Consider the following 23,268-nt stretch of genomic DNA (forward strand, 5'->3'; position numbering starts at 1 on the left):
AGTGGCCAGGCAGTTGTACCAGATGATACTTGTAGGGCCCCTCCCCTCCCCTCCGTCAGGCTTTTAATAACAACACAGAAGTAAAGGATTTTTCCACATTGCAAAAAATTCATTCCACAGACTGAAACTAAAGCCATCTAGATTATTAGTCGGGTGTCCTGTCAATAACTCTTTAGGAAAATAGATTTTTATTTGCCTGTTTTCTGCCCTTGAAATAATATAAATATTAACACAGAAAAAAGATATATGAAAGCAGATTGCAGTGGTGGCATTTGCCGGTATAGTACAGAGAACTGATCCTGTTCAGGATTTTTGAGGAAATGCAACATCCTCTCATGCATTAACCTAATGCAAAATCTACACTTTTCCTTGCCTTGGAAACATAACGAAGCTGTTATTCATATCTGTGTGCCTGTGCAAAGGGAGCAGGCTTGGTGTAACATACAAAGGCAAAACAGGATTTTTTTTTTAATTGATTTTTCAGTACGAGCATATTAAAGGCTCAGAATAAACGGAGGTCGGCTGAGTATTTTTGCTGAGGTCAGTGCAGTGGGGAGCAGTGCAATAGCCAGCGGCCATGTGGCCCCGAGAGGAGCCACGGTGCGCCCACCCGAGCGGGTCAGCAGTCCCAAAAGGACCAGGACAGAGAGGTGGCATCTCGCCGAGGTCCTGGCAGGGCACCCGCGTCCTGCTCTCTCGCAGCGAGCGGCGCCAGCCGGGCCGAGCGCACGGAGACACCGCGGGGCTCCCGGCTCCGCTGCCAGCGGCATTCCCGCTTCCAGAGGCTACTCCACACCGTGAACTACCCATCCGGGTACCTCGGAAACGCCCTCTTCCCGGCTTACAGCTTTTTTTCTCAATGGGCTGGCAGCGCGGCTGGCGCCGGGCGGGGCGGGGGAAGGCAGCGCGGACGGGGCCGCTCCAGCCCCGCGGCGGGCGGGCCCTGCCGCCGCTGCCGCTGCCGCTGCCGCCCGGCCGGGCTGGGCGGGGCAGGCGCCTCCTTCCTGTTTCCGCCCGCAGTCCCGGAGCCCTGCAGGGCCGCGGTACCGCGGGGCAGCGCCGGGCGGGCGGGCGGGGGGCGGCCCCGGGAGCGCGGCTCGGGCGGGGGCGCCGGCGGCGGGGCCGCGTTCCGGTCCCCTCACGGCCCGCGCGTTCTCTCCGCGGGGAGCTCGGCTCGCCCTTCCGCCGCTCGGCAGGCCCGGAGGGTGCCCGGGCCGCAGGTGAGGCGGTGCCGGCCGCGGCGGGGGAAGGAGGGAGGGAGGGAGGGAGGCTCCAGGGAGGCGGTGGAGCTGTTCGCCAGGGAGGCGCTGCGGTGGGTTTGGCTGCCCCGCTGCCGGCAGTACAGCACCCAAAAACACTCCGCGCCTCCCTGCTGAAACCTACACAGACAAACCAACCGGGCTGGCTTTCCTTCACTTCCAGAGAGACACAGACCGCCTCTTTTTCCACTTAGCAGTATATTCTTGGTAGCATTTGCAACTCTGTTGGATTAAATGCCTAATTATTCTATAATCACTGAACTTTAATGTCGGATCAATGCTTTGTATTACACTTTCACGTGCTATGCACTGCTTTTAACTTCTAGCAAAAATAGCCCTTCACTTTGATATCGAACAACTATCAATAATGACAACTTATATTAAAATGTCACTTGGTATCCTAGGGTTGGAAGGGACCGCTGGGGATCGGCCAGTCCAACCCCACTGCCAAGGCAGGGTCGCCTAGAGCAGGTGACACAGGAACCTGTCGACGTGAGCTTTGCCTATCTCCAGAGGGAAACTCCATGACCTCCCTGGGCAGCCTGTTCCAGTTCTCAGCCACCCTCAGTGTAAAGTTGTTCTTCCCCATGTGAAGGTGGAACTTCTTGCGTTTTGTTCTTGTGTACGTGTGCTTTCATTTTGCTGAGTACTCATTTTGCTGAGTACTGTTCTTTCAAATATCCCACAATATTTCTCAATAGGAAAACAGAAAAGATGTTCGATATTAAGGCTTGGGCCGAGTACATCGTGGAGTGGGCTGCCAAGGACCCCTACGGCTTTCTCACGACCGTGATCTTGGCTCTCACGCCGCTGTTTGTAATTAGTGCGGCACTGTCATGGAAGCTTGCGAAAATGATCGAGGCCCGGGAACGAGAGCAGAAGAAGAAACAGAAACGCCAGGAGAACATTGCAAAAGCCAAACGAACAAAGAAGGATTAAACAGGCAAAACGGCCTTCCTTGTGCAAAGAATCCACTTTTAAAATGAAATACTTGTACATTTTGTGTTGTAACTGTCCTTTAATACTTGATCCTATTATTTCTTGAAGTATGAAATTTAATACTTCCAGTGTATTTTTTTCCTGCTGATTTGTGTTAAAATTTGCCCAAGTGACACTTGTTAGGGTAATTTAATTTACAACTTGTATTCCAGTGCAGGTTGCTTTTCTAAATTTGCATGTTAAATTAAAAAATTAACCTCTTGGGTGGCTCTGAAGGTAGATTTTTTTTTTTCTCTTAGCTGAGCTATGACTTAACAAGTGTCTTAAAATTGTCAAGTTTAGGGGAAAATGTGAATAATAAACTGGATTACACGAATGCAAGTTTTGGCATACCTTGAGCAGGGCTGTAGAGACAAGCTAGCTGTAGCATTAGATAGCAGACATGACTGATTTCCTTTAAGGTCACTGCCTATGGCTGTGTGTGCCCACAGTGGCTGCTGCAGTGTCTTTGATGGTGGTGCTTGTCTGCACAAATAACCTACCTTAGCTTTTCCTGTTTCCTGAACTACAAGCCATCAACAGCCTTTAGCTCAAGTTCTAGGAAACTGCGTGTTAGTATTAGCTTCTTGTTAGCGTCACTTCTCATAAGGCACTCATGTTCCGTAAAATACAGTACTGTTGTTTGGTCTTCCCTAACAATCACCTGAATGCTCCACCTACAACTAATTTGTTTTTGCCTTCATGAACTCCTTATGTCTCAAAGAATAGCCATAAATGGGGTGAGACCAAAGACCCTGGTAGCCTACTGTTCTGAGTCCCAGAGACCTATAGCAGATGGCTGTGCAAGGATGATGCACAAGCAGGTGACAGCAGTTCTGCTTGCTAACCTGGCTACCTTTGATCTAAGGATTGAATTTAGGTAGGACTTTTGTTCTCATGGCCCTTGAAACTCTGCTGCCTTACAGGTTGCAAGATGCTGACATAATAAAAAAAAAGTCAGGTTTGTGTTGTAAATACATCAAAATTATTTAACCTTATTTCCAATTAATCTCTTCTTAACAGAACTGAATAATTTTTCAAATAATTTTTTAATAATAGTCTGTGTTGGCCTCTACATAGTCTAGTTCAAAAGAACTTGTAGCAGTCATTGAGATTTTACTTTTCACATATTTCTAAACAGCAGCGTAGAGTTGTGCATTCTTGCAGCTACTCTTTGATCAGGTTTAAAAATAAAACCTTAAAATAATACCATTGTTCAACTGAAGAGACTTAAAGAGCTGGCTGACACCAAGGGGGATCAGAATTGGGGAGTCTAACTGAAATTACTTTAAGTAAGTGTGAAGTTGACCCCTTTCAATTTTGTTGGTGAAAGCAAGCATTATTAGAATATGACATTTGGGCATTTTATAAATATGTGAGATTAAGTCTCCATGTTTTGTATGGTGTTGTCAAATATGTCAAAAAATGTGTTTGACCTTTGATACCTACATAGCTTGAAACACAGGGAAGAAAACGGATGAGGGATACGCACCGTAAATAAATTTGATACTTTTTGAAAAAAAATTGTGTGGTCTCTGTTTTTATTTGAAGTTCTCAAACGTCTCTAAGCAAATCATCTGCACATTTTATGTCTCTAAACTATGGCCAAAATTATCTAAACATCTAGGGAAGTCCATGGATATACCAGGAATAAAAACCAATTTATTTAGTTAAATATTCATGACAGTCCCTTGTCCCAGACCTAGTGCTATTTTCCAGCAGCTTTACCAATTACTTCTAGCTTCCATGATAGCAGTTATATGTAGTTTAACTTGATTTTACCCTGTGAAAATTGCTGTCTGCAAATCAAACATTCAAATATGTTGACTGTTGTAAGTTACAAGAACATCTCTACTATGAGTACAGTGTGTAATCAGTGTAGGGTCACAGTGATTCCTGTTAATGAAATCAACTTTTCCGTCTGCTTGCCAGCAGAAAGCACGCTGGCACTGCCAAGGGATTTATTCTGAAGAGAGATCTTGGCCAAGGTTTGGGAAAATGTACTGAGTACAATTCTCACCTCAAGATCAGTTTTAAAACTAAATTAGTCTTTAAGGAAAAAAACAATTTAGAATTTAAGAAAATTTAGATAGTCTTTTAACTCTGAATTCAAGAGTAACTGATGAACAGCAACTGTCATAACCAGGCTGAGAAACACATCCTGTTTTTCACTAAACCAAATACTTTGTTGTGATTAAGCCTATTTCAATAGTTCTGCAAAAGTAACTGAAACTGCTTTATAATACTACTTTATTTTACTATTGTATATAACAACTGTGTATGTCATCTGTTACCATATTTATCCATTAACAACATCTGTCCGTTAAATTGCTTATTTATTTTGACTACTCCCACTGCCTGGTGGCATCCAGGCACCTGGCTGGAAGGTATTTGCAGTGCTTGTGGGGTCTTGTGAGGGCTCCTTCTTTCCATAATAAGGGGCAGATGCATGGCCTTTAACCTGAGTATGACTTGGTTCAGCAACAAGTCCTTCCTCATACTCCTTGGCCTGAAGCAGCTTATCCTTTTCAGATACTTCCTTGACTTTCTGCTTCATTTCTTCTCTGTAATTTTCATTCCTTAGAATCTCCTAAGAACACAGTAGAAAGATAACTAGATAAGTAAGAAGCAAGTGCAATACACAGTGTTGTAATAAAACATTTTAAACAGTCATTTGTTTTCTTATTTTTATAATCCCCATTTTCAGGTATTAAAGTAAAATAAAATGTGGCAAAATTAGTTGGTTTTCCACAACTGCAAATTCAACTTTATTTTAGAAGGTTATGTGTGAATCATTTTGTTGAAGAAAAACTGCATTGTCACCACAATCTGCTTCACTATTCTATTGGAGCAAAAAGAATAAATCAAGAAATTAAATACAGTTATCAACAAATGTGAAAGTACATTAAAAGTAAGGCTACTTTTTTCCTTGTTTCCTATGTAGGAGTTGATCCTTACAGCTATTTATCAATTGCATCTCTTCCTGTAATTCACTATGCCTGTGGCGCTAGGTACCTGTGCCTCAGGGCAGTTTTGGGACAGAGTGCAACCTTTGGGGTCTCACCTAGTGTAAGACTACAAAATAAATAACTAAAATCACAAAATCACAGATTGGTCAGGTTGGAAGATAGCACAGTGGGTCATTTGGTCCAACTTCATTCAACCTCCATGCTCCAGCGGGGTCATGCCAGAGCAGACGGCACAGGATTGTGTCCAGATGGTGCTTGATTATTTCCGGTGAGGGAGACTCCTCAGCCTCTCTGGTCAGTCTGTTACAGTGCTCAGTCAATCCCACAGTGAGGAAGTTCCTCCTCACATTTAGGTGGAACTCCCTGTGCATCAGTTGCTGCTCATTGCTTCTTGTCCTATTGCTTGGCACCACCGAGCAGAGCCTGGCTCCAGCCTCTTGACACTCTCCCATCAGATACTGGTAGACATTGATCATGTCCCCATTCAGTCATCTCTCTTCAGCTTTTTCTTGTAGGAGGGATGCTCCAGTCCCCTAATCAAATTCACTGCCCTCTGCTAGATCTGCTCCAGGAGCTCCATGTCCTGAGGAGCCCAAAACTGGACACAGCATTCCATGTGAGGCATCACTAGGGATGAGTACAAGGGCAGGATCACCTCCCTCCACCTGCTGGCAAAGCTTTTCCTAATGCCCCCCAGGATCCCATTGGCCTTGCTGGCCACCAGGACACACTGCTGGCTCATGGACAGCTTGTTGTGCACCAGGACTCACAGAGCTGCTCCCCAGCAGGTCAGTCCCAGCCTGTGCTGGTGCCTGGGGTTGTTCCTCCCCAGGTGCAGGACCTTGCATTCACCCTTGTTGAATTATCAGATGATTCCTCTCTGCCCATCTCTCCATCCTGCTGAGGTCCTTCTGAAGGGCTGCACGGCACTCTGGGGTCTTGGCCGTTCCTCCCAGCTCTGCGTGCTCAGCAAACTCGCTGAGGAGGCATCTGTCCCTTCACCCAGGTGACTGGTGAGTGAGTTAAGCAATACTGGGCCCAGTACTGAACCCTGGGGAGCACCACCGGTGACAGGCCTCCAACTAGACCTGTGCCAGTGATTACAGCCCTCTGGGTTCTGCCATTCAGCCAGTTCTCAATCCACCTCACTGTCCTCTCCTCCAACCCACACCTCTTCAGTTTTCCGACAAGGATGTTGTGAGCGACAGTGTCAAAAGCCTTGCTGACGTCGAGGTTCTACTGCTCTCCCCTCCTCTGTCCAGGTAGTTCTGCCATCACCAAAGTCAATCAGGTTGGTTAAGCATGATTTATCTGCAGTGAATCCATACTGACTATTCCTGGTCACCTTCCAGTCATCCATGTGGATAGAGATGGCCTCCAGAATTAAGAGAAAGGCTGAATTATTTTATCCAGATTACAAGTATATGGGAGAGTTAAGAACATTTACCAGTACACTCCTCTGTGAGCAAGAGACTATGACATGATTTTAGTAATTTAGGTGTTAAAATACATGTGATACAAGTGTTGAAATATCAACTATGAACACCTAAGAATGATTTAAATAACAGTAATTAAAGTAAACCCTATGCTGGGAATTGACCATAGCTGGATGCCAGATGCCCACCAGAGCTTGTCACTCCCAGTGACAAGAGGACAGAGGAGAGAAAATATAATGAAGAGTTCACAAGTTAAGGACTATGAGAGATCACACACCAAATACACAAACAAAACAGACTCAATCCTATTGCAGGATGATGAGAAGTAAAACAAGATCTTAAAATCACCTTTCCCCTCGCAACACCCTTCCTTCCCAGCTCTGTCTCCTCCCCCTAGCAAGTGCAGGGAGGCAGGCAATGGAAGTTATGGTCAGTTCATCATACATTCCTGCTGTTGCTTAGGGAGAGGAGTCCTTCCCCAGTACCATCATGGGATCCTGCCCATGGGAGACAGTTCTCCATGAACTTCTCCAATATGAATCCATCTCATATGCAACAGTCATCCCCAAACTGTTGCAATACAGGTCCCTTCCATGCAGTGCAGTACTTTAGGCACAGCCTGCTCCAGTGTGGGTCCCCCCCAGGTCCTGCCAGGACCCTGCTCCAGCACGGGCCTCCCATGGCATCCACCTGCTGTGGCCTGGGTCTCCTCCAGGGACTGCAGGTGGATCTCTGCATCCCCAGGGACCTCCAGGGGCTGCAGGTGGATCTCTGCATCCCCTGGGACCTCCATGGGCTGTAGGTGGATCTCTGCATCCCCTGGGACCTCCAGGGGCTGCAGGGCCACAGCTGCCTCCCCATGGTCTGCACCAGGGGCTGCAGGGGAACCTCAGCTCCGGTGCCTGGGGCACCTCCTGTCCCTCCTTCTGCACTGCCCTGGGTGTCAGCAGGGCTGCTCCTCTCACATGCTGTCACCCTGCTCTTCTCTCAGCACAACTGCAACTCTGCAAAACTTTTTCAAGTCTCCTTAAATATGTCATCAGAGAGGCACTACCACCATTTCTGATGTGCCCAGCCTTGACTAGAGGCATGTCCATCCTGGAACTGGCTGGGAATATCTCTGCCAGACATGGAGAAAATTTCTGGTAGGTTTTCATAGAAGCCACCCCTGGAGCTGTCCCACTACCAAAACCTGGCCATACAAACCCAGTGCTCCTTATATTAGAGGTACCACAGAAAGTAACCCCTTTTCTTAGTTCTCAGTTGCCTCTGTACTTAAATTCAGAGATGCACAGAACATAGGCAGAACCCTTTGCATACAAATAGAAATTGAATGGAAATACACAATATACAAATGACTTTGCAGACTGAAGAGGGGTAAAAATTCTCACATGCTCAAATAGAAATATTGCCAAGCATAACAAGACCAAATTTTCAGTAGTCTGTATTAGCAAAACTTCTCTGTGGCATCTCTCAATTCTATCAATTTACCACATGCCTATTTAAAACCACCACAACCTTATTGATTTCAAGGGGATTACTCCTATGCCAATTGTATTAAACTACTACTAAGGAACAAGTAAAGCAAACACCTTTGTGATAACTGTAGACTGAATCTTTTTCTCTAAAACAATAGGAAGTGATATATTAAAATATAAACATAACCTACTTACTGAGAACAGCTATTATTAATTTAAAATCTCTTCAAGTGATTACTTCAACATAAAGTTATCTTAGTCAGGTAAGAGCAGCTGTAACTAAATGCCAAATGCTCCAAGTCCATTTTAAATGTTGATACATAATCTGTTCTCTTTCAAACTCAAATAAGGCTCTTTCAATCAGCTTTCTGTGGACAAAGTATAATTGTGATATAGTAAAATTAAAAAGTGGATCTTAAAAAAAGCCAAAACAACATGAGAAATTATTCTTATTAGCAAATGCAAAAAACCCACCTCAAACTGAAGTGACTTATTCAGAATTTTCTATACAATCTACCAGGACAAAAATTTTTCTACTACAAAATATACACATTCATTTTTGGCATTAAACTCATGCTGCTAACATGTACACTGAAATATGAATTGGATACACTGGGTCAATTGGCATATTAGAAAAAATGGGTCAAATATATTCTCACTTTGAGACTCCACTGCTACCCAATCCTTTACTGTCTGGTTTACTATAAAAAGTAACTTAGGGCTAAAAGCTAGTTTGTTTGTGAGTTTTTTCCTTTGTTTAAGTTACATTGTCAGATTCAGAACACTTATATCCTCTCCTCCTCCAAGATGAACCACAGTACTTTATAAGATGGCTATCTTTACTATAAACTGCCCCCAATAAAGTTTCTACTAAAATATAAGTACATGAACATGCAACACGCTCCGACCATTAAGGGAAGTACAAAATCTTTCTATCCAACCCAGAGAACATATTCTATTTCAGATAGCTGCAGCTTTTTAAGGATTAGCTTGTTCTTCCAACACTTTCTTTTTGTACAAATAAATTATATAAGCTCTTTGAACCAGCAATTCTCAGGAAGTACATGGCATCTAAAGAGTATCAAAAATGTCCTCCAAAATTTTTATCACAAGAAAACTCTAAGAACTGGGGCTATGCTACAAAACTAAAAAACAAAAAATGCCTTAAGATATCCAGCCATATTTTAACATAGTTGAAATCCATACATGCAGATGTTCACTTTGAAATGCATCAGCTCCCAGCATACGGAATAGGATGATATGCCAAGAGCTAGGTTCAACTACATGTTCTGCAGTTTATTTTTAGGTGGAAAGTTAAACAAGACATTTTGTCACTGCAGGTTGTCCAGCTTCGGTAATTATTTTAAGTTGTATGGTGTTTTTAACACTTCTAATGTTTGGAGCTGCATGTCTTCCCTCCTTAGGAAGGCAGAGTTTAAAAAAGTGATGTGTAAGGTTTTCTTGAAGAACATTATTATTAAGGAAATACCAAAGTAGCCCTTTGTGGAGTTTGAGGCAGCTGTTTTTCATCCACAAAACTGCTAGCTTCTGCATAATCTGACATCTTAGTATTGGTAACAGCTGCATGATCAAAGAATGAAAGATGGCCTGCTTCTAGGAGCAACACAGCTCAAGACATGTTGCAAGGGTGTTTCTGCAAAAGCCATGGGGCTGTATTTCCGGCCACCAGCATGAAATTTTAACTTTTGCTGCAAACTGTGTATTTTTCAAAGCTCTCATGTAACTCCAGAGGCTGAGTTGTATCACAAAGTATCCTCTGTGGTGTGGAAACTGTATTCACCTCCATTCTGCACAAACAGAAAAATCCAGACAAAGGATTTTAGATGCCTACCTGACTGCACTGGAAGACCTGCTTTCTAGGGTCAATATTTGGAATGCAATGTTCTTTTGCTCTTAAAGACTCTCCTATTGTCTCCTTTCCCCTTCCTGAATAAACTAGTAGCCTTATAGAACGAATAAAATTAGCTCCTCTTGGAAGGAAGATGTCATGAATACAAAAGAGGGTTCTATATACACAATCATTCGTCCAAGTAGAGTCTGGCTCAGTAGTGACCAGTCTTGGCTGAACACTTCTTGCTATTCTTCTCCACATGCAAGCAGCACTACTGAAACCTTTCTATCCTGCAGCATCTGCTCAACCTCACATCCTGAGGAACCAGTCCTCCCCTCACTGTATCCCCCTCAGCCCTCAAGCCAGCCACAGCCACACCAGCACCTGCCTCCCACAAAACATTTTCAACCTTCTGAGTGCAAAGTTGTGAACAGAGCATCAATGCACGTACATGCAGATACACAGTACAGTGTCTAAGGGGCAGGGCTTCAATGTTATTTTAACAGATTGGCACCTTCCAGAAGGTTTTCTAAAGACACTAGACTTAACACTTTAATTACAAGGGGTTTATCTATTATTAGTTTTGAGAAAAATGTCACATTTCTTTTCAGATTGCTTTGTATTTTGATTAAATTAGAAATAAATAGCTTCTTTATGTTGTATTAGAAACTATTTCAACTTCCCAAGTTACCGTAAATTGAAATACTCATGATTTCTCTTAATTTGAATCTTGTTAGCTAGTGACTGTTTGATGCCAGAACTGAGAAACCGCTATACAGATTAATTGTTTTTCAACTGTAGACAGTGCAACTCATAGAGTACTTACATTTCGTGTCTAGTCTGAATATTTTATGTTTAATCATGAATTAATTTGAACTTAGAACTCTGCCGGTTAAAAATTCATACCTGTAGCTTGACAAAAATTTTTAAAATAACAAATGGAATGAAAAAATTGTTTTGGCAGAGTATTAAAAATACTGATGTAAGACAATTTAACTTGTCAGAATTTTTCTTCATTATCAAATTAACTAAAACTCAGGCGAAATGCTAGAAGTTAAGCTGAATCACCATTTTTTATAATATCATCAAACAATTACACTAAACTCCATTTTCCAGTTTGACAAGTTAAATAGGCAAGATGAAGTAATTTGCTATTACATCATATTTCAAGAGTAGGAGGCAGAGAGAGGACCTCATCTTTGGGAAGCACTGTATGTTCTGATCCAGGGCAGGTCTTGATAACTCAGCAACTGAATATGAGACCAGCAGTACCAGTTTGGGAATGAGAAATAATGTCGTAAATTAAAAGCTGTCACTGCATGGCAAAAACAGAGGGGCAGTTTGAAATAGAAAAGCTTATCTGGATTAGCCAAATTAGTTATTTAAATCAAACATTGACTGCTAATTTTGCAAAGAACATAAACTTAATATACTTGGTCTGTCAACAATGTTAATCAAATCAAGGTAAGATTTGCTTTATGCAGGTTCAGTTTTTTGATCTCTGATCAGTTACAATATTTAGTTTTAAATGCAGTGCTAATAGCATATTTACTACCAAGCTAAATCAGTTAAATATTAATCATAACTCACAGCAATTTTTGTTTAAATTAAATCTGCAGACAAGCAGTGCTTTATATTACTGACGTACTACAGCGCTAGTTATGAACTACAGAATCTCTGGCATGAGCTGACATAGTTTCTAGGGCACCACAGTGCAACAGCACACATTTGTTTGGCAAGAAATTTGTAGCAAGTGGCCAAAGGAAGAGACACGGGGCTGTAAAGCATATTACCAATACATGGAGACAGTAGAGGTTTGTGCCTGAATTATTTTTACAGTTCTGCAAAGATATTTGTCCAGAACTACACATATATTCAAGATTACAGATGAAACTGTGTAGAAGCAACAAAAACTGCAAATGAGCCTGGCACCACTGCACTCTGCCCTGAATAAAGGGCAATGCATAGCACTGATCCCCACAGAGCAAACAAGGAACTGTAGCTGTGACTCAGTCGCAGTTTGGGCCTTGCTTCCCTTAATCTATATATGATGTAATCTGTACCAGCCCTTTTCCTGGTACGCTTCACTTTGCCCTCCTCCCCCGCTCAGCTGTGCTGTCAGTGAATCAGGACACAGAGCCAGTGCTCCATGCACTCCTTCCACATGGATAGGAGCAGAAGAGCAGCAGCAGCTCTTTCCTCTGCAATCTTAGAATCTGCAGCATGGGCAATTTTGGAAGCAATGGGACAAACTGGTGCCCCAATACTACTCTGTGGAGGTTGACAAGCAGTTATATGTTAAACTTGAAGAGAAAGGTAAAATGAACAACAGGAAAAATCTAAAAAATTATGGCTTCTGCAAATGCTTAATTTATTATTTCTTATTGACTTCTATGACTACTCCCTTCTATTTAAAGTCTTTGTAGCTCAGTTCACTGCCCTTTTGCATGGAATAATAATGCTCTCTGGAATCACACATAATTTACTATGCAAAATGCTATTTAGTGCACGCTAAGTTATTAAATATGGCCCAAATCCTAGTTGTGGTTCTAGATATCAGTGGTGGAAAATATTTTGTTCAGAGAAATGTTTATCCCTGTTCTTTTAAAATATTGAACTGTCAATCATATTGTGCAGCTTTTGGTGGCTTCAGGAGTAAATTACTCATGTGCTAAGCCCTAGTCTCTATGTAAGAATGTCCAATCTCCATGCCAGTGCTTCCATTTTACAACTTCTCAGCTGAAGCTTCCGAAAGCAGAGGCAAAACTGTACCATGCAATCCCAACAGTGTCCAACAAAGCATTTTTCTAAACTGCATTCCATTCTCCTTAAAGGAATGTAAATTCTGTGTCAACTTACCTACATGAATGAACCTACTTTTGATCACACCATCTCTCAAATAAGTAATACTTATGATCAAACAAATGGGAAGAGTGTATATACATTGTGGAAACTAAACAGAATTTAATTTCAATGCAATTGTTCAGGGGTTGAGAGAAAGAAACCTTATGCTTATTACAACTCACTGAAGTATGTTTTTTCCTCACTTGACAAGGAGTTTGCCAAAACAGATAATTATGGATACCCTAGAAACAGTTTGAAAGAACAGAGGCATCATCACAGAGGTGTTTTTTTTAGCTCTTTTTAGCTTCTTTCACCTTCTATCCAACTTACTCAGAACTCACTGAATTTCATAACTGTGTAACAAGTAGATAGTACAGGGGAAAGGCAGTCATTTAGTACATTTTTCAATTTCAAACTATTTTCAGGATCTTGATGCTAATTAAAGGAACATGCAATTCTACTTTACTTCCCATGAAATATTAATATAGCACACACTTGCATACAGACCAACAGAAAGGTTTCAGTTCAAACTGAGACTTGTGGCTGTGCAACTCTGTGTTGTGCTCCAGAAGAAGCAGCATCTATTATCAACAGGGAAGCACTATCTAGTACAAAGATCTCTGTACACACAGATGTGTTACTATGGGTTCACATCTACCACTTGCAGGATACCACGCTGGTGGGTTCAGAGATAAACCACATTTCTCTCCATACCAGTTTCTCTCAGTATTGCCATAATTGCAAGTTTCCTCATTAGTGTTCTGACACCCCAAGAAACTTTATTTCTATCTCCATTCTACAGACATGGCCTTATACAAGGCCAGGTTTCTCAGATACCCTTGAGCCTCAGGACATAGTCATTAGTAGTCTGTAGCTATAAGATCTGTTATGGGAGAAAATAAGGGTTAGATTTCTAAATATATTTGGGTATCTTGTGTTATAGATGGCAGGATTCTTTAAAAGCCTCTACAAATCTGATGCCCTCTGAAATAAGAAAAAAAGTCAAACAGAAGTTAGGCACAGAAAGGCTTGAAGAGAGGTTTCCTCCCTGCCTTCATAAGCATCTTTTCTTTCTTTTCCAAACAAGATGTGAAAATCCAAAATACAAAGGTGCCGTGTTTAAAGTCAGCAGAGAAATCTGTAGCCAGAAGGAAAACTGGGAGGTAGGAGCATATGCAAGACAACATATTTACATTTACCTCAGAAATTTTTGGATGAGCTATATAGAAAGTATACTACAGCTTAAAGAATGGAAGATAATAGCCTCTTAAAGAAACAACTTGCATGTATGGAACATGTTTTCTATAAAACAACTGCTGTATCTCAGGACAACTTTTGTTAATAAATTCTGACAACATCAAAGCTTAGCAGGTGAACTAATATGCATCTAAAGTGATAAATTATTAAATCTTCTCCCACAAAATAGCATTTGACTAAAATTATTTCAATATTAGTAGCCTTTAAAGCATTTTCATTAATTTAAAACTGTAATGTCCCTGGACAGTGACATATTTCCTATCTGCCAAAACACTTGCTACATACATCTAGTTTCCTACACACATAATAAAGAAATTTATTAGTCAACTTAGTTATTAATCCCTAGTTAAACTGGTTAAAATTTAATTTAGAGATGCACAGGAATAAAGGTAATGATTTTCCTCAGCCAACCATATATAATCATTTCCAATATACATATAAAAGTACAGATGACGGGATGCTACAGTACTGCAAAAATATACATATTCAAGCTCAGATTCTCACTGTTATTAAGGAATATAAGGAATGAGCAGTATTCATGAGTTATGTCTAGCCAGACACAGAAGGCCAAGTGGCTTCCTTCAAAAATGGGGGAAAAGGGATGGGTGCACAAAGAGGAAAGAAACCATTAGGGATGTGGTATATTTAACACTGCACAAATATTCTTCCATTACAAAAAAAAAAAAAAAGGGGGGAGAAAATGAAGAAAGAGAGAGGTAAAGCCACTTATTCTGGGCAAAGTGAAAGCTTTATAATGGAAACAAGCAAGCAAACAAACAAAAAAAAATATTAGTTAAGTATTTGTAGAAGAAAGAATGGACTGAATACAAAACATGATCCAGTCTCAAGAAAACAATCAACAGACTTAGTTTGATGTCATGATCCAACTACTCTACCACTGCCAGGGAGGAACAACTCACATTTGTCCTCACTTAAATGACTGACATGTCCTGATGATTATGAATGACACTTGGTTAGCCTACAGTATTTAACAAATCACTGGTTCCCAACATGTGGTCAGCAGTGTGATCCATAAGACTGAACTGCTTTATGAAGCTGTATCTCTGCAATATTTTCAATTAAAAATTAGTAATAGACCTCATCATGAAACCTGAGCAGCTGGGCAACCTCTACCATCAATAGTCAAGAGCTAATAAAAGATAAGATAGACAAATATAAAAAACCCCATAAATAAGATTCAAAAGGGGGATGGTAGGCTAACCAAAGTGAAACAGAAATTGTAATAAAGTTTAATATATGTCATTTGATATTAGAAAGGATTAGGGTAGAAAAGAGAGGAAAACCATCCAAAAAAGTATTGTTACAGATAGCAAAGATAGGAACATAGGCACAGCTCCAGAAACCTATGCTTTGGGAACTTAGGGTTGTAACAATAAGATGTTGACAGCAAAATGTCATTAAAGCAAAAATGCAAAATTTGTGGGCTTTACATTTATCTTCAGAAACAGTCTGGTCTCATGACAAATACACAAAAGAAGAAGATTTGTAATACAGGGTTTCAACATGGAATATGCCACAGACATTCCCTTGTTTCATAGCAGCCAAACAGCAGTTTACCATACCATCTTTACTGTCAAAAGGGGAATATAACATGGAATAGCAGCCAGTAAAGTTTATATCGCTAAAAACCAAAGCAAATCAGCCCTACAAATAGGGACCAAGCAATATGCTATATGTATTTCAATACTATAATTATATTTATAATGATATTGTGATGGAAGGGTTTGTGCCAGTTTCAAATTAGGAGAAAAGAGGATCATATAGTGCCCCATATTATTCTCTGTAATACAAAGAAAAAAAATTAGGCTTTACTGTCACATTCTAAGAGTATAATGGGAACACTCTTTTCAAAAAATTCAAATTTTTTTTTAAAATTCAAAATTTTCAAAAATTAGCAAGAATTTTTAACATACTTATATTTGAACTACTTTTTCTTACAAAAGAAAAAAAAAAACTATTTAGAGATTACTTGAGAAGGTAACAATTTTCAAATTCCTAGTTTATCATTTCTCCTCTGTGATACGGTCAATGCACAGCCCTGCAGGTAAAGTACCTAGCTGCTAAATTATTTCTCAGATCTATTACCTCATGCAACTAAAAATATAAGAAGTCCTGTAACTCTGAATGCACCATTAGTCACAGCAATCTTTCACTCTCCATAAACTGCTTTTTCTTGAAGGTAAAATATTTAGAACACTATTGTGCTACAGTTCTCTCACCTGTGGAGACTCCTTGCTCCCTAATTCAAAAATGAACCAGCATTTCTAGCACCAGAAGGAGTTTTACTGCACCAATTCCAGAGCCAAGGCTGCCTGCCTTCAAGCAGGTTTACCTCAGAGCAACTATCACAGCAGCCCGGTTTACAGAAATCATAGAACAAAAGACACAACACCCCCCATCTTCAAGTATCACATTAAGTGGTAATTTCAACAATAAAAGTTGTTTACAAGTTGTATAAGAGAGAAGCAATTAAAATGAGGTCAGTTCAAACTTAGATGGAAAAACTGTTGTAGTATCAGTTCCATGGCTCTACATAAGTAACTAGATTGGGGAGAGAAGGGAAAAAAATTTTAAAAAATTTTAAAAAATTAGAAATTAGAAAAACAAACCCACATTTACTACTTCCCAGAATAGGTTTAAGAATAAATTTAACTTAAATAAATTTAAATTTAATAATAAGTAAATAAATATAAATAATACAATAATAATAAATATTATAATAAATAATAGTAATTAAATATTAAATAATAAGAAATTTTATTATTAATTAATAATAAAATAATAATAGATAAATACCATTAAATACATTTAACTTTAAAACTTAAATTTAACTTAAACTGCTTTCATTTTGGGTGCATTATAGCCCTTACTGTCTCTATAGTCTCAGTGTGAAAGAGGGGCAGAGATAATTAGTTAAAAAATAATTAGTATATTGTGCAGGAGCTTGTTTCAATGAGCTACAGTTTGTCAGTATCAGGTGACAATCTTCCCCAGGTCATCTCAACACACAGACAGTCAGGACAACTTTTCACAGGCCAGGACGTTCCAGAAGATCTCAGTGACCCAAATGGCTGGAGATGCCAACGTATCATCTTTCTCAATGTGTCACAGTTACTCCAGATGCAAGTCAAGTATCTGCCTCCATGGGTGCAACTTGGAATCTTCTGCAGTAAACAATGTCTCACATTCCTTAGAAATTTGCAATAGAAATGCTGGACAAGTCCTGTATGTGTGTGCATGCATCTGCATACACAGATCAGCAGTCAAACTTGCTCCTAAACTCTTTATGAATTCATCAGCATGAAAGACACTGTGGGACATCTCTCTGCTTTCTCTTACGGAAAAAGACATAGCTGCAACTCCCTGTAGGATTAGCACTGTAAAATGCTAGTGCAACTGGTTTTCCTGTTCTGATAAAACCACTGGCAGCTGGGATTGAAACCCACATTTTAATATCAAATACATGAAAAAAACCTTACATTAATTAAAAAAAGCTGTAACAGTAATTTAAGAACTAGTTTAATTGAAGATACTCTTCAATGATTATGATCATCTTAAAGAACCTGTGTATACCATCTTAAAAGAATTCACACAAAGAATGACTGAAGAATAATGGAGTTTATATTTCCACTTACTTTACATTTTTCTAAGTGTTCTATACCTAGTCAGTGCGTGTTTTCACCGATTAGGCAAGGAATATACTAAATTCTCCCCCACAAGTGACAGACTACTGCACAGATGAGTCCACTATAAATTAATTATGGTAGTTTCATTACAACAATTGAAAATTTAAAGACATTTCATCTCACCTCAATGGTGGGTGGATCTTCTCTTTTTTTCCTTATCCATGCTGAAAAAAAAATCAAATGGATTATTTAAAAGATCACAAGCAGTATTAAAACTCAAAATTATTATGAATTTGTACCAGAAAGTAAGTATTTATGACAAAATTACAATAGAATTCACCACAACCTGGCAAACCTGTCATTTCCCAAACTGTAGGCACAAGATGTTATCTTCTGTTTCAGTACTCAGTCTTCAGAGAAGGAAGGGGTCGGGGGATGGTGTCACCTCTGTGCAAACATCTTGGGCATGGTTTACATATTACTTTGGCTGTCAAAACAGAGCTTAAAAAGCAGGGCTTATGGCACAGGCTTATTGTTGAGCTTGAAAAACAGAGTAACAGAGTACACCCTAAGAAAATGACAAGCTGACTGATGGAAAGTAAGAACAGCCTTAGACCACTCTGAAGAAAAAGGATTCCTGTACATGCTTCAGACATTCTTGAAGCTGAAAACTTTTTTTATGTTACTACCAGGTAGAATTCCTTTATGGGTACGAAATGTACAGACCCAGACCTGACTGAGAGACTGCGGAGCCTGGACTGAAACATATTGTGTGGTTCTGTGGGATTATCCACTTCCAGGAGGGGCAGGTACCATGACTGGGGGAAGGATCCCTCCATCTCAGTTAAATTATGCTGGAAAAGTACAGTGGAGGAATGGACGAATAAAAGCAGTGGCAGTGACAATTGTCCTATAGCTCCTGTTTTCTGAACAAGATCCACAGACATTTGCCCACTCCCATCACTAACACCGCTCTTAGCTGGGACTGTCAGGAGGCAACAATCCAGACACTCCATTGCAGACACTGACAGGTCTCACTTTGTGCAGTCAATGAATTAAGAGAGAAAGCTCCAACTATTACAGACATTATTTAGAGGAATGATCTGACACCACTTTTTAGAAATATCACTACTGTAACATTTTTTCCCACCATTTTAATCCACACAATTGGTAGGTTCTTGGTTGGATACTTCAAAGACATTCATCTTCCCATATTTTTCAAATTAATTAGTAGCAGAATTCAAGTAGCCAGTAATGAACAGAATGACAAACATAAGGAAAGCCACTTCCAAGTGCTGAGATGCAGCAAAATGTTATTTCATACGTTTGTTTTGATAATTAAGATTTTTGTTACTATGCTTGAAAATTAGAGCAAAAATAACATTTTCCTATAACCCACTCAAATTCCTGGCTTCACCTGTTGTCATCTATAAAGTTTCAGAAATGCTCTAAGAAATAACTATTCCATATTTTAATTTTCTAATACCATCTGTGCTGTATTTTGACGGAAACCAGGGAATGATGTTTTAGGCAAGCCTAAGACACTAAAACCTAAACAGAGTCATAACATCATCTCGCTTCTGAAAACACAGTTACATAGAAGATGAAACACCATGGCTTCAGCAGCAGTATGCAACGGGTTTTAGGGAGACTAGCTTCCAATTAACATATGAACAAAGGGAAAAGGTACAATGCTACATGAAATGGTAGAACAGATTGGAATTTAGCCAGGATGTTTAATGGTAAAATACCTGTAAAGATATGAAGAAAGGTAATCCTTTTGGTTCTTGTCTATCAGATGCCACTTCCTGAAGATATGTACTTTTAAACGTCTTTCTCAAACTACTTTTCTTAAAACCATTCCCTGTCATCTCTTCTCAGCGCTCCTAACAAAAAATAGATCCAAATCTGTCATTGTGGAGAAGTGACAGAGCTATGAATAGTCAACATCACCCTTTCTCCAAGTTTTATGTCAGTGGAAAGAAAAACAGCCCAGTAAGGTAATTCAAAATACAACTAACTGACTTTTTTATTAAATCTATAGAACTACAGAACTTTTTGCATGTAGCTGTAGCACTTACAAACACTTAAATTTTACAAGGATTTCAAACTGCAAATTCTGGGAAGATGAGAGACTATACAGAGACTGACACTTCTCAGCTGGCAGCCTTGCATACACTATGCAAAAAACCAACCATGCTATTGAAGAAAATCTTAACAAAGCCTTTCCTCCTGACAGGAGTTACCTTTGTCCATACTTTGCAAGAGTTTCAGAATACTGAAATACTTAGCAACATCATCAAGAAAAGCAAATGTAGTAGAGATTTCAGATATAGCAAAGCACCTATACTAGACACTGATCAATAAAGGATACAGCTGGAGAAACAGAAGAAAGGAAAAATACTTGTTCAAAATGTCTCATAAAAAGTAAAGCTTTAAATCATCAAAATTTAACAGATTACTTTCAACAAAATATAAACTTCTACCTTACCATAACTTGCTTCTGACCTATAGAAGGATAGTACCACTGTTTTCAATTCCACAACTCTCAGCATGTAAAATCCGACTTACTTTTTTTCAAATTGCAGTATTTTCTTAAAACACCAGCTGCATTTTAATTTCAGATTATAATAACTGATCCCTAAAGAAAAACATTTAAATACTCCAAAAATTAAGTTGCAGTTAGAAAGTACTGCTCACATATAGACATTACAATAGATTTTCCTTCAAGATCACCTATGACTTTTAACAGTTATTTGACTGCTAGACAAGTCATGTATGTGTGTGCATGCATCTGCATACACAGATCAGCAGTCAAACTTGCTTCTAAACACTTTACAAACTCATCAGCATGAAAGACACTGTGGAATATCTCTCTGCTTTCTCTTATGGAAAAAGACATAGCTGCAACTCCCTGTAGGATTAGCACTGTAAAATGCTAGTGCAACTGGCTTTCCTGTTTTGATGAAACAAATGATTTTCAGATGAATGGAATAATCCTAGTAAATTATTTGATCATTTAATTACGTACCTCGTTTAAAAAGCTGCAAACAAGACGGTGAAGGGTAACACAATCACATATGTGCTCTGACCAGAGGCTGTGAAATAAGGACCACTACACAATACATTTTCATTCATTAACTGAACTCACTATCAAAACTCAAAAGCAAAGAAACAAACCTTAGTTAGGAAGACTTTTCATATCAAACATTCCATAATAGAACTCTATCTATTTAAATACATAAATAATGCACACAGCTCTAACACTGTGCTCTTTTTTTCCAGTTATAACAACACTTGAAAGATGGTTTTATTGGAGCTATTAACCTATCTTTTTTCTAATAAATGTCAGGAGTATAAATATTTTTCAGCTTAACGCTACATAAAACTTGTTGGCAGAAATATTGATATTATTTTCTGAACTACTGCAAGTAATTTAATTGTAATATCTCTCATGAACTGCATAAAAAAGTCATTATTTAATGGAAGATGTCTTCATTGCCATGTAGCTGAGGGAGCAATATGGTATGAAAATTTACTAAAATTTTTTTATATCCATAAGATGAAGTTAGTTATATTTAACATTATCATATTCCTTTGTGCAAATCCACTTCTCAAATATTCTTCATAAAGCTCAAGATGCAATACAAGTTTAAAAGCAAAGAAAGCATCATCTGATTTCAATATATTTTAGCACACTGCAGTTTAGCATCTAATAATTTTATCAGTCTTTCAAAAGAAATACATTTACTAATAATTCACCTGACCACTCATTAATCTCTCGGGATAAGAATGGGAGGACACTAATATATATAATTCTCACCAGTTTTTATGTAGTTTTCTTTGAGACAGAAAGATTTTTAAAAGCCTTTCAAAGCTTTGATTTTTAAGTTATCAATAAAATTTTGAGCACCCAACACACAAAAAAAATCACCAACACCTCATAACTCAGGTATAGGAGAAATTAACGGTAGGGAAAAGGGAGAATGAAGGTGTACAAAAATATAACCATTTTCCTACTGAGTTAGCACTAGGCTTAACAAAATTCAAGTAAATAATATGTTGAAGTTTATATATTTCGCATTCTCTTTGGAAAACATATCTGTGTAGGCAGTTGAGTAAAGGAAAAGCTCTTGCACCTTTCTTTATGATCTGCATTATACCTTTGGTGAATGCACTTTTAAATTACTGAACAGCTTTATACCATACTCAAATATTTGTTGATGGAAACAATGTAGGTAGGTGTTTTATTACATTTTATTTGAATAACATATGCACACATGCATATAGGTAATTAAAAGTTGACTGTTATAGCTGGGAAATTTTTTTTACATGACATTCCCATTTCCCAGGCTAACAAAACAAAACGTCTTCACCATTGTCAGCCAAGATGTTTTAAACCTGGCAGAGAAGGTAACATGTATGTACTGAGTGTAACCAAAACATCTTCCCTGCACCCAAAGGCTTTGGCAAAATGAATCATTGCCTCCATTTAAAACTGCTGCTTCTAATTTTGTCTGGATGCACTCATTTTAATTCCACCTTTGTCTAAAAGAAATCTTGCATTCCTTTTAGCTGGACATTTTCTACCTTGGGACATTCGCATTCTTTCATCAGCACTCATTTGTATCCTTATTAGTATGCATGAAATTTTCATTGAATTTTAAGACTCCTACTGGCAGATAACACTCTGCAATGACCATAAAAGTAAGCATACAAATTATGACTCTCATGAACCACTAAATGTTACCAAGAAAAAGAGAGATTAGGTGTAGATGACAAACAAAATGCTGCATGAAGCATGCCATCTCTGTGCTATGTAAAATTACAGCTCTCCCCTCATGAGCACTATTGATATATCTTGAGGAGGTAAATTGCACATTCCTCAATGGGTGAACATTCAGAACTAAAATAAAGAAACATTATCTGTTGTGTGCATCCATACTTCCTGAGGAAAAATAGGTACTCACACTTTGAAGTAAAATATAACAGACTTCACCTAAACAAAACCAGGCAATATTTCTTTTATACATATGGATTGCATTCTAAATTTAAAACTATAGTACCAGAGGAAATACAGTTTTGGATTTTTGAAATTAATATTAATTGAATTTTATGTGTACAAAGAGCTAACACTAAGGATAACACAAGGAATTCTGTTTTAGTTTTACAAAAGGCTTAATGGACATTTCAGAACTTTTAATAAATTTCACAGGTCTGAGAACATAGATAATTCAATCTTGCAGAGCATTTAACACTAACATATTTAGGCTAAAATTTCCCCTTAAGTCCTTCAGGAGTAAACCCTTGGCCTTGTATTCAAGTAAGCTCCCAGGACCCAGTACACCACCTTCTCCAAAGTCAAAGAAACAGCTTATACAGATTGAGCCTGTGATCTGGGTGACACTTTATAGCTTTCCACCCGGTCTCCTTTACCTTTATTATATGTTTAAAACTTGAACAAAGCACCAGAATCGGTTCCTTAGGTTACCAGCTGTACCAAACAGTTGAATGTCTTAGGTACAGAATGAGATTTAACTCTGCCCCC

At 39.1% G+C, this 23,268-nt stretch overlaps 2 protein-coding genes across 9 annotated transcripts in view; one reads left to right on the top strand and one right to left on the bottom strand.

Moving 5' to 3' along the window:
* Positions 1 to 562: 562 nt before the first annotated feature.
* Positions 563 to 3,761, top strand: SMIM15 (small integral membrane protein 15). Of its 5 annotated transcripts, none has more exons than XM_086867125.1 (3): positions 563 to 814; positions 1,664 to 1,881; positions 1,961 to 3,761. In XM_086867125.1, the coding sequence occupies exons 1-2, from the start codon at positions 578 to 580 to the stop codon at positions 1,850 to 1,852; spliced, it is 426 nt and encodes a 141-aa protein (XP_086723251.1). In that variant the 5' UTR covers positions 563 to 577; the 3' UTR covers positions 1,853 to 1,881; positions 1,961 to 3,761. The 5 variants fall into 5 exon arrangements, 3 of the variants coding, with proteins under 3 accessions (XP_086723251.1, XP_023800328.1, XP_023800327.1); XR_015280140.1 differs by lacking the exon at positions 563 to 814 and adding an exon at positions 913 to 1,043; XR_015280139.1 differs by lacking the exon at positions 563 to 814 and adding an exon at positions 1,081 to 1,220.
* Positions 3,762 to 23,268, bottom strand: part of NDUFAF2 (NADH:ubiquinone oxidoreductase complex assembly factor 2) — a 57,294-nt gene continuing 37,787 nt past the window's right edge. For all 4 annotated transcript variants that reach the window (XM_086867121.1, XM_086867122.1, XM_086867124.1 and 1 more), the window contains 2 exons: positions 17,904 to 17,944; positions 3,762 to 4,827 (listed from right to left, as the gene is read on the bottom strand). In XM_086867121.1, the coding sequence (XP_086723247.1) occupies positions 4,570 to 4,827; positions 17,904 to 17,944 (299 nt within the window). In that variant the 3' untranslated portion in view covers positions 3,762 to 4,569. The remainder of the gene's footprint in view (positions 4,828 to 17,903; positions 17,945 to 23,268) is intronic.

This window comes from Cyanistes caeruleus, chromosome Z (assembly GCF_971803275.1).
Source record: "Cyanistes caeruleus chromosome Z, bCyaCae1.hap1.1, whole genome shotgun sequence".
Lineage (NCBI taxonomy): Eukaryota > Metazoa > Chordata > Aves > Passeriformes > Paridae > Cyanistes > Cyanistes caeruleus.

Bases quoted from the DNA above. Each gene is read 5' to 3' on its own strand.
- SMIM15 (XM_086867125.1), top strand. From the start codon at position 578: ATGTGGCCCCGAGAGGAGCCACGGTGCGCCCACCCGAGCGGGTCAGCA. The intron at 815-1,663 runs GTACCTCGGAAA...TTGGTATCCTAG, and splicing joins ACCGTGAACTACCCATCCGG to GGTTGGAAGGGACCGCTGGG.